The 12,242-nt window shown below is 35.5% G+C and overlaps 1 protein-coding gene across 4 annotated transcripts in view; it reads left to right on the top strand.

Annotated features, from left to right (window-relative positions):
* Nucleotides 1-12,242, top strand: part of LOC150079651 (medium-chain acyl-CoA ligase ACSF2, mitochondrial-like) — a 180,548-nt gene that overhangs the window by 136,829 nt on the left and 31,477 nt on the right. For all 4 annotated transcript variants that reach the window (XM_090383698.1, XM_090383699.1, XM_090383701.1 and 1 more), the window contains 3 exons: nucleotides 1,163-1,311; nucleotides 8,592-8,683; nucleotides 11,692-11,765. In XM_090383698.1, coding sequence (XP_090239824.1) covers nucleotides 1,163-1,311; nucleotides 8,592-8,683; nucleotides 11,692-11,765 — 315 coding nt within the window. The remainder of the gene's footprint in view (nucleotides 1-1,162; nucleotides 1,312-8,591; nucleotides 8,684-11,691; nucleotides 11,766-12,242) is intronic.

The raw sequence follows: 12,242 nt of genomic DNA on the forward strand, positions 1-12,242 counted from the left end.
AACAACACACATGAAAGTTTGTACAAGCAATCAACCACCTGTCAGCTAAAAGCAAAATTCCACACATTTATTCTCCAACTATCCTTCCTCAATTTGAATGTATGCCCCATCACATGCATAATATAAGCAAGAGGAAGAATCCCATTAGCATTAAGCTTGTTTAATACATTCAGTGCCCTAAACACCTCAGTCAGATCACCTTGCAGGTGCCTTGTCTCCAGATACTTAATTTGCAGGGTTGAAGCCTTTCTTGGTAAGCACCCTTTTTTTCTCCTCACCAATTCTGTTTCCCTTCTCTGTATTCATTCGAGCAGCTCTACGTCCTTCCTAAAATGAGGCCTCCAGACCTGATGACGTACAAGAGATGATCGACGACAACAAGAATGGCCTCTTTAGTGAAGAACTTAAGGAAATGACAAAAGAACAAGAGTGTGAAATTGAGCTAGAAGATGATGAAGACCCTACAAATGAAAATCTGATAAAGTTGCTGACTGCAAAAAAGGACTTAGTGAGCTTTCACACACTTTGAAAAAATGTGTGATTATTTCCGGGAGAATGACTCTAACATGGAATGAAGTTCAAAGGTAATAAGAAGTTTAAAGAAAGAAATGAATCCCTACATGATTTTGTACAAGAGGACCAAAGTACAACTCAAAAATTGATACAATTTTCAGTCTCCAAAATACAAAAACTTGACAGCCCAGGACTATCAGATTAACAAATTCATGATTTTAATTGAGTTCAATTTTGATACATAATGTAGTTATTTACCACATAATTATAAACATATATAATGTAGAATATCTTAAATGTATACAAATTTTTGAATATTAAATATTTTGACCAACATTTGTGCATCCTTTCACTACCATTTATTTAGGGAATATTCCATGACACAGACCGCAACTGAAAGATACATATGTTACTCTATGGGAATACGGCACTCACTTAGCACTGATTCACTTGCACTGTTTTTCTGGAACGAATTATCAGCATTAAGTGGGGGGCCGCCACCTGTATGTCTTTAAAGATAACATGCTCTTACTCACCGTATGGGAACTGCAAGTTCGTTTCTTTGTGGTTGCACCTTATATCTGGTATAGGTGCCACTAGTGTATTTTAGACATACTTGTTTTATGCTTTTTTTTTTTTTTTTTTTCAGAGACCTGTAACATGTGTTCCTGTTCCTCTCTTTCACTGTTTCGGGTGTGTTGGTGGAAGTACATTGTCCGTATTGTACAAATTTACTAGTGTATATCCTGCAGCCAGTTTTGAACCTGAAAAGACACTTGAGGCTATTCACCAATATAGGTATCAGAATTTAGTATCTGACTTGTATAGCATATTTATATAATAAGATGGATATTTCATCATATTATAATTTGTATTGATGTTATTTCTTTATTCAATCCCATAATTATGCAGAAGTGTTTGAGGCACTCCAGTAATTTTTGAGATGTCACTGCCCAAATTCAGATTTTCTTATCTTCAATACCATTCGTGGACACAGTGAAGAATAGTTTGGAAGTAAAATTGTTTTATAAACAACGACTTGACTTTCAAACAGTCAAGGTGAAAGAATCCTAGGAACAGCCACTGTTGTAAGTTGGCTTAGGATTAAGCTTGATTAATGATTATAACTACTTAATTAGCTATAATATGTAGCTGTAACTTACATGATATGTAATCCTACAGTCTTTTAGCTACTGCGAAAGTTTCCATCCAGGAAATTGCAAAAAGCATCTATCCGAGGGTTTCTTCATTCAAGCTTTTACTGAGTTCATGCTTTAGCCATAGCTGTAGAACAGTATACCATGTAAAATTGTAAATATGCCATTTAGTTATTGTGTAGTCACTGAAGTTCATTATGTAGAGATCATAATGTACAATCTGTTTTATGTTTCAAAATTTTCTAAATTTGTATAGTTCCAAAATTGTACTTCCATAAAGAAATTAGTGATGAACTTCTCTGTTTAGAATGCAGTAAAGCTCTTTCATTACCTTGACAAATGTTGTTGTTATTGTTGTTGTTATTTGGTTTTTAGGAGCATTAGCAACTAAGGCCATATTGCTCCCGGATATGCGGTGGTCATTCCCTGACCTTTCCGCATCCTCCGTATTTGGTGGTGACGGGCTCGAACCCCGGTCTAATCAAGAAGCGCATGCTACGCAGTGCTGCTCCTTCCCACCTGGCTACGGAGGCGCCTTGACAAATGTAAAGTACTGTATATGGGTAGCAGTAACCCCACAGTACCATATCAACTGGGTGGTATTGCACTCAGGGTAGTGGAGAATGAAAAGGATCTGGGGGTAATTGAGCAGTCAGATATGAAGTTTTGTGAACAGTGCAAAATGGCTGCAATTTGCCTTTAGCCAGCAGGTGGTTGATAGTTGGAACAAACTTCCATCTGTCATAGTGGAGGTCAGCAACTTAAATAAGTTCAAGGCAGAACTAGAGAAACATTTGGAGTGAATTGGATGGGTGAAATGGGAAGGGTGGTTTTTTTTTGTTTTTTTTTTTTGCTGATGCTATATTAGCTTTCTTTCTTGCATCATATGCCCTACTAATGCTAAGCTGCAAAATTTTTCTAATATAAAAATATCCAGTGTAACACTTTATATCAGAAGTTGGCATCTGGCTGCTCACTGGTTAAAGTAATGCAGGATCACCTAGACAAGACTGCAGTAATAGTTCAGACAGAGCATGGGTTTGTTAAGGGGAAGTCTTATCTGACCAATTTGATTGTATACTACGATGTGGTCACAAAGGAACTGGATGAAAAAAATAATTTTGATATCATATACTTGGATTTCAAGAAAGCTTTGATACTGTTGCACATGGAAGACTGCTGTACAAATTGGAGCAGTATGGCATCAAGGGCAAATTGCTGCTATGGATAAAGGGATGGTTATGTGGGAGACAGCAGAGAGTGGTAATAAATGGACCCTGCTCTATATGGACTGATGTTAGTAGTGGAGTCCCTTAGGGTTCGGTGCTGGGCCCATTGTTGTTTTTGTGTATTTATTTATGATATCGATGAAGGTATATCAGGCTTAATGTCCAAGTTTCAAATGATACAAAGGTTGGCAGGGTTGTTAATGATAGTAAAGACAGTATGCTACTGCAACAGGATCTAGACAAGTTAGGCAGATGGGCTGAGAAGTGGCAACTGAAGTTTCTAATATTGATAAATGCAAAGTACTGTATATGGCTAGCAGTAACCCAAGAGAAACGTACCAACTGTGTGGCACTACACTCAGGGAGGTTGAGAATGAAAAACACCTGGTGGTAATTGTGCAGTTGGATATAAAGTTCCCTGAGCAGTACAGACAGGCTGCCAGAGCAGGTCATGGAGTTTTGTCAATGATATATAGAAATTTTGCTAGCAAAGACAAGGAGGTGATCATACCTTTGTATAAGGTGATGGTCAGGCCACACCTTGAATACTGTGTACAGGTCTGGAGGCCTCATTTTAGGAAGGATGTAGAGTTGCTAGAATGAGTACAGAGAAGGACAACAAGATTAGTGAGAGGAACAAAGGGGTGCTCTTACGAAGAAAGGCTTAAGTTCTGCAAGTTGCAGCATCTGGAGACTAGGCACCTGCGGGATAATCTAACTGAGGTGTTCAGGGCCTTGAATGGTTTGAGCAGGTTCAATGCTGATGGAATACTTCTGCTTGCTCAGGTTAAGAACCTGAGGGGGCATAGATTCAAATCGAGGAAAGTCAGTTGTAGAATAGATGTGCGTAATTTTTGCCTTTAACCAGCGTGTAGTTGTTGCTGGAACAGACTTCCATCTATTGTTGTGGAGATTGATAGCTTAAATAAATTTAAGGCTGAACTAGACAAACATTTGGAGTGACCAGATGGTTAACATGGGAAGTTTTTTTTTTTTTGGCTGATGCTCTATAAGCTTGCTTTCTTGCATCATATGCCTCAACTATTGCTAATGTTCAAATCCTATTTTGTTTCCTGCAGAGTTTCCTGCAAACCTGATAAGCTAAAATTCTGCCCAATTACAAAATTTGATAAATCAAAAATTAAAAACATTGAGAAACAAGAATCATGCAAGAAAGTTAATAGCGTTTGACCTACCTCAAAATTTAACCAAACTGGTGACTGATTGCAATGAAGAGGGAAGCAATTGTCTCCATTAAATGAGAGGGGGAAGAATAAAATAAAAAGGCTTTTTTTTTTTTATGAAAACCCCAAACACGAGAGGTATTAGAACATATAGTACTTAGTACCATGCTTGGGTTGGAGGTTGAGAAGATGAAAGAAGATATTTGTTGACATTATAAGGAAATGGTCAGGCCACACCTTGAGTACTGTATACAGGTCTGGAGGCCTCATTTCAAGAAGGATGTAGAGCTGCTGGAACGTGTACAGAGAAGGGCAACAAGGTTAGTGAATGTAACAAAGGGGTCGCTCTTACAAAGAAAGGCTTAAGTTTTGCAAATTGCAGTGTCTGGAGACTAGACACCGGCAAGGTGAGCTGATAGAAGTGTATAAAGCCTTGAATGGTTTGAGCATGCTCAATGCTGATGGGATTCTGCCTCTTGCTCAGAATAATCACCTGAGAGGGCATAAATTCAAATTGAGGAAGGACGGATGTATGTTAGATGTCTGGAAGTTTGCCTTTAGCCAGCGGGTGGTTGGTTGGTTGGTGGAACAGACTTCCATCCCTTGTTGTGGAAGTTGATAGCCTAAATAAATTTAAGGCTTCTGCTGTACAGGTATTTCGAACGAACGGAGGGGTGAAGTGGAAGGTTTTTTTTTTTCACTGATGCTGCATAAGCTTGCTTTCTTGCATCATATGCCTCTACTAATGCTAATGCTAATTACGCCTGAACTTCTGTAGACTGTAATTTTCAGGAAATACGTACGAAGGGAAGTTGTTCCAGAAAACGGCAGTTGAATGAATAAACGAGGAAGATGAAAAGTTGGTTCTGTGAGTTTGAAGTTGGACAGTAAATGGATGTTGACTGGTGGCGGCACATGTTCGGACTGTTTTGAAAGAGAGAGCAGGAATTATAGAAGCCAATTCAGAAGAACAGTGCCCATGGAAGTATCTGTAGAAAAGGCATGCAGCAGAAACAGTGCATCTATGAGGCAGAGAGGGGAGTGACTGTTAGAGATGAGTCATTAATTAACCTAACTGCCCTCTTCTGAATGGAATATAGAAGCCTGACAGAGGTTTTGGGGGCACTGCCCCAGATGGTAGGGTGGATTTGCGATTTGTACAGAATGAACAGTTGTTTGGAAGAAAAGTAATGCCAAGAGTGAAAGAGAAAACCTAGTTTTTTAGATGCAGAGGAAGCAATATTTTTAATGTGCATGTGCCAAGAGAGATTAGAAGTGGGTAATCCCCAAAAGAGATATATCATTTTGACTAGAAATCAGAGTGTCACCAAAGATAAGCATAGGAGCAGAAGAATTCTTTTGCGAGATATAAGACAAGACCGAGTTTTAGAAGAATTGAAATTAACTAAGTTGTCTTTGCCCCACTGGAGAATTACCTGGAGATCGGCATTTAAAGAATTGGTAGCGGATATTCAAGAAGTTGAAGCTGATTGAGCAGGGCAAGGTTTCTCAAAATGAAAAGTGGAATGCAATGTGCTATCATCAGCAAAACTATGGATAGGATTTCCAATCAATGGAAGAAGGTCATTAATATACAAGAGAAAAAGTGGTGGAAAGAACTGAACATTGGGGAAAACCAGCATTAATGAAGAATTTAAAAGACAGAGAACCATCTACCATCATCCTCAGTGAGCGATCAGAGAGAAAACTGGATAACCATTTACAAAAAACAGTGGACAAACCATAAGATGGAAGCTTGCTTAGAAGATGACTCTCATCAACCAGTGCAATACCACCACTTTGCTTATTGGTGGCTTGAAGTGGTGTAAACCATGTTTAGTCTCCAGAGCTAAGTTCTGGTCAACCCTTCCCCATCTCTTCCATCATGCAGTATGACTGATGACTTTTGAGGTTATAATAAAGATCATGACGAGATCCAATCTTCCTTACATTTTGAAGGAGCAGCTCTAAAATGGTGTTCGCAGGCTGGCCGCTAGTTAGTACACCAGACAAAACCTATTGGTAACTCTTTAGGAGGCTTCCAGATCAGCTAGTGTATAATGTATAATGTGAGATGTCAAGAGCAACTGCTTGTGTTTCACTGAACTTTTCCATTGAATTTGTCCATAAATAGGTAACTTAAGCCAGAATATCACCAGTGGATTGACACTGACGGAATCCATACTGGCAATCGTTGATCAGATGGAAGGTTTCTAGGTAGTTTAAGAGTTGGCAGTTAATTGATTTCTCCATTACTTTAGAAAGAGTAGAAGTAATTGCAATGGGACGATAATTGGATGGGAGGGATTTGTCACCCTTTTTAGGAACTGCTGGATATGAGCAAATTTCCAAGCAGAAGGAAAAGCGCCTTTGGAATAAGAAAGTGAAAAAAGGCGGCAAAGAACAGGACCATGAGGATCTGGAGCTTTCTGAGCATCAAGTTTCATCAAAATTCTTCTAACATCCTGTTGATGGAGGACCACAGGAGGCATTGAATGGAGCATGTTGGGAATGGTGGGAGATGTTTTACCAAGATCGTTAAAATGGGATGTTAGCAGGTCAACTTTACCCTTGGCTGAAGTGACAACAGCACCATCTGATTTTGACAGAAGTAGGAGCAGAGATGGGCAAACGTTGTGGCCAATAGCTTTGGCAAGAGATCAGAATGCTTGGCTACCATTAGGGCAAGAAGCAAGTTTTCTACTCTTAGCCTGTTCAGAATCTAGTTTGGACTGATTAATAACTGCTTTACAATTGTTGTGAGCTTTGCTGCAGGCAGAAAATGAAACTGCAGGCAGAAAATGAAAATGACTATGAATGTTATGAAAAGCAGAGAGTATACTGTGCATATCAGACTTATTAGTCGAATTCCAGTGGGTATACGGCATATACCAGTGTGTGTGTGTGTGTGTGTGTGTGTGTGGTTTGTAGAATAAATAAGGTGTCTGCGAAAATGGAAATGAAAAGTACACAAGGTAGTAGTAGTAGTAGTAGCAGCAGTGGCATGTGATGCAAGAAAGCCAGTGTATGAGCTTATGCAGCATCAGCCAAAAAATAAATAAATAAATAAAACACCATTCCCTCCAAATGCTTGTCCAGTTCCTCCTTAAATTTATTTAACCTATCAACTTCCACAACGACAGATGGAAGTTTGTTCCTGCAATTGACCACCCGCTGGCTAAAGGCAAATTTCCGCACATTTATTCTACATCTGTCCTTTCTTAATTTGAATTTATGCCCCCGTAGGTTAGTAATCTGAACAAGTGGAAGGAACCCATCAGAATTCAGCGTGCTCAACCCATTCAACCCATTGTTATATATTACTACAATATATATATATATATATATAATATGCACATGGCATATTTACTTCCTTCTGTATATGGCATATATTATTAAAAATAATAAAACTATAAGTATTGCCTAAGAATCAAATTCTAATAAAGTTATTTTTTAATTTTCAGTAAATATTTTAATAATATGTGTATTTGTTTTTTTCAAGTCTTTCAAATCAAAAACTAGAAGGTATACCCTATTAACCTAAAAACAATCCAGAGGGTATATGGCGATACCCTCATATACCTTCTACTACAGCCCTGTGTGCAACTCTACAAAAAGTTGTTTTGGGAAAATAGAGAAAGAGGATGTTGAAGAATGGAATGCCTTGTATGATGAGCCATTCGCAAATGAAGAGCTCATTCAACTGGCAAAACTGAGACCAGAAGAAGGATGAGAGAGTAAAAGAAACTCCTTTGTTAAGATCTCTTAAAGCAAATTATCTTGAATCAGTTTTAAAGGATTTAGAAGCAGTAAAAGAAATTATTCAAATCCTTTTCTCTCTTAACAAATTGGTAAAGTGTGTAGAAGAGTGGATAATTCTATAAGATGCTACACAAGCTCTGTGCTGAAAATACAAGATTCCACTCCACCGCTACTGAATAAATTTTTCACTCCCAAGAAAGATGGAACCCTGAAAAGATACAGAAAAGACAAATGAGTCCTCATTCTGGATGAACAGATCAAAACAAAAGTTTATGTGAATAATTTTTAAAGCTTGTTCACATAAACAAAAACTTAGTAAAAATATAAGCACAGATTTACAATTTAACTGTTCCAGTGAATATTTTTGATATTCTTCTAGCGATCTAAATCCACTAGTTTAAAGAGCTTAAGGAAGGTAATAGTACTAGATATAATAACTGCATAAGAAATCAAAAAGCAGTCTGATTTTTGAATGTTACAGAATGAATTACCTATTTATAGCATTGTGTTTATGGAAAAATAATCCTTTGATCTTTCAGGCTAATGTCGAGCTGTCATGAAATCAGTTAAGGATGTGAATTGAGAGATGCCTGTGCATGTAAGACAGGTGAAATCAACAATGTTGTATTTTTATATGTCATATATTATATTATATTATATTATATTATATTAAACACACACATGCACACAAATTGAAGATATTTGTAGAAATTGCACAAGAAAATAATTAACTTTTTACATTTTAGGTGTTCAAATATTTATGGTACTCCTACAATGTATGTAGATATGATTCATCATCCCAGCTTAGAGAAGTATGATGTGAGCTGTTTAAGGAGTGGTAAATATTTTTGTCATGAATTTTATGTGGCTAATATATACAGTGCAATCTTGATGTGATACAAGTGTTGGGTGTCAACTTTAACACTGACATTTTAAACTAACTGCTTTATAAGTGAAAACTAAACTTTATCTAATTTTTTTTACATACTTAACCATGACTAAAAGATACAATTGAAGGTGCATTCTTCTTACTTTTTATTGATTCTGCTGATATACATTCATTTGCATTTTATGCATTCTTTCTGAAATATTAAATAATTTTTAAAAATTTTTTTTCAGAAAACTGATCATAGCATTTTCTTAATTCATAATTTATAAAAAATAATACTGTACTTATATGAAAATACTAAACAGCAATAATGCATGTACTTTAAAAATGAACCTTCAGAAACTGGTAAATGGTAAGGTACATTTATTTTCTTGTATACAAGCAAATAAATTTACATCACAGCATATAAAACATTCAGCAGAATCCACTCAGCTATTGATTTATTTGGTGTTTAATGGTGCATTGGTAGCTGAAGCCATAATGTGCCAAGTAAAAATCCACTCAGCTACATAAAGCCTCACCTTATGAAGGATTTGCTTACATGATTCTGTAAACTAATTTTTTCTGATTCTTAATTTTTTTATGATTCTATAAACTTTTTTTAGTGGAATCCATGCCACATAAAATTTAAGTTGTAATTCAAGTACATGGAATTCTCAAAAGATATCAAGGTTTGGTCCCTGTTATTTTAGCTATATACTCTGTAATTTATCACATTAAGTGTAATGTTTCGTGAATTTTGTGTGTTATTTTCAAAATCTTTAGAAGGTGGTAAATGCAATGAAATTACTGTATCCCATTATGAAGAACTTCACAGAAACCAAAACCTATACGACTATAGCATCATTCTTACTGAAGTCACATGTACAAATGTAGGCAAATAATTCTGCTTGGATTGTTTAGTTTGAAGAAATTTTCTTAGTTGATTCTATACAATTTAATTAAACTAAATGTTAAGCATGGAATTTGAATTTTGTTATTGCTTTCACAATCTTAGAATTTAGAATTACTCTCATGTATGTCTCTCACCCAGCATAATTACCACTTTATTTGCAGTTTATTGTGCAGTATTGTTAAAAATGTTACAATAAATCTTGAGAGTCAATGGATGACATCTTAATGTGTACTGCATTGAGTTACATTTAGTGTAACCAAACATGAAAGAAGCTTATCTCCCTTCCCAGTTCCTGTTTCATGTTGCAAACTGACAAAGTTTAATTTGAATAAAATGCATCAACATTCAATAATGCAATTCTTTGTTCTTTTCAGAAGTGGAGAATAGTGAAAATTTAAGCACTTCAATCTTCATAGAGTAAAATATGTCTGTAATTGCGTAAAGAAATAGAGATAATTCTCAGACTCTCAAACAATACTGCACAATAAAGTGGTAATTATGCTGGGTGAGAGACATACATGAGAGTAATTCTAAGATTGTGAAAGCAATACAAAAAACTCAAATTCCATGCTTAACATTTAATTTAATTAAATTGTATTGAATCAACTAAGAAAATTTCTTTAAACTAAACAATCCAAGCAGAATTATTTGCCTACATTTGTACATGTGACTTCAGTAAGAACGATGCCATTTTGGGCTACTTCCTCTGAACAATGTGTGAATTTGGCCTTCTGATGTCTGAAAGGATGGCACAAAAGGCTGCCACTCATTTAAGAAATTTATCATATCACATAAAGCCTGAAAATTTTCATCTGTTAACTAGAAGATGTCCACTTTTAAGGTGATAATGCAGCTACTCATTGCATTAGATCTGTTTTGTGAATAGTTCAGAGGACATGATGGTAATTTCTGTCAACTTTCATCTTCAGATCTGAACCCCATTGAAAATTTTTGGAACATTATAACTTGGCCATGCGGTATCTAGTGTAATGTTAATACATTTCTTTATCAGAGAATTAAAATTACACTAGGTACCTTTTGGCCAATAGTTGAATCCATGGCACATCAAATTCAATTTGTAATTCACGCACATGGAAGTCTTAAAAGATGTCAAGGTTTAGTTTCTGATATTTTGGATATAAACTGCATAATATATCATTTAAATATGCATCAGTGTAGTCATTGTTTTTGTTAATATTGATGTTGACTAACAGTGTAGAGAATGGAAGGGTATGCCTTATAAGGAACTGTATTTTTGTAAATGTAGATGCACTACAGTTCAAACTGATTTAGTGAGCATATTCACTATAGTGCACTGATTATCATTCTACACATTCAGGCTTTATACAAGTATTACTTCTTTAACTTGAGAAAAGGGTTTCCATAGAATCAGGTTTAATTGTTGCCATCAAAATGTAAATCGAAATGACGTGATTAATCGTGATGAAATGTTTTTGTATTTCAAGGCAATCTACATATTCTCTGTTCTTATGTTTTCAATAACTTTAAGAAAATTTTTTTTGAATGCTTAGAAATTTTTAGGAAAATCTTTAGGGTTTCATAACATGTGGGCTGTACTTTCAGGTTTGATAACTTACTTACTTAACTTACAATAAATGTGTGTCTGATTCGAAATGGATATGAAGCTATCTATGACTTGTTTGAATTTAAAAAAAAAAAAAGCTAATGAGTTTTCAATGGTAAAAAGCAATAAAAAATAAATTAAGAATATGTAAACATGCACTTAATATGGATAAACATTTTACTAAGTATGTGTCTTGTCATTTTTATTATTTTTATTATTTGTTACCATCAAAAACTCCATATCTATTTTTTAAATTCAAATTTCCATACGACACATAACTGTTCAGAATGAGATACATGCTTATGTGAGCTTTTTTTTCTCCCATTTTTCCAGGTTCTAACTCAATCCTGACAGTATGACCCAGATGTTATGAAACACCCTGTATATTATTAATCTTTTTCTGGAGGGCTCAATTCTGGTCAAAAGGGAAATTTTCATTGTAAATGTTTTAAATTTTTTTTTGGCTTCTCTCCTTAGGTATAATGGCAGGTTCACCATGTCCTGAGGAAGTTTTAAAAGCAGCTGAAAAAACCCTAAATGTGAAAGCATCTGTAAGTGTTTGACAAAAAAAATAAAATAAAATAATAATAATACTTATTAGTCATGTTACAATTATTCAATGAACTTTTTGAATGTGTAAAATGAGCATCTAAGATGAAACATAGTTATGAACAGCACATATACATATATATCTGCATTCACTTTCTGTATTGAAAGCACTTTGGTCTCTCCAGTAACAGACTGACTTTCAGCCTTCGTGGCCTGCTCTTATTATGCTCACATTAGAGATGATACCAAAAGTTGATCTCTGTCACTGGAGGGACCAAAATGTCTCCAAAACAAAAACTGAATACAGAAATGGGTATAATTTTCAAATTATACACATTTCAATGCCTGCATAGGGATTTCGATGTGCTGCACCCTCTTAGAGATAAAACTAGAAAATTCATTGATGAACCATTTGTCTCTCTTAACTTCAACAAATTGTGTGAGTACCAACTGATCAAATACTATATCTAATATATGAT

Source organism: Mastigoproctus giganteus, chromosome 10 (assembly GCF_048544385.1).
Source record: "Mastigoproctus giganteus isolate SK-2022 chromosome 10, ASM4854438v1, whole genome shotgun sequence".
In the NCBI taxonomy this organism is placed as follows: domain Eukaryota; kingdom Metazoa; phylum Arthropoda; class Arachnida; order Uropygi; family Thelyphonidae; genus Mastigoproctus; species Mastigoproctus giganteus.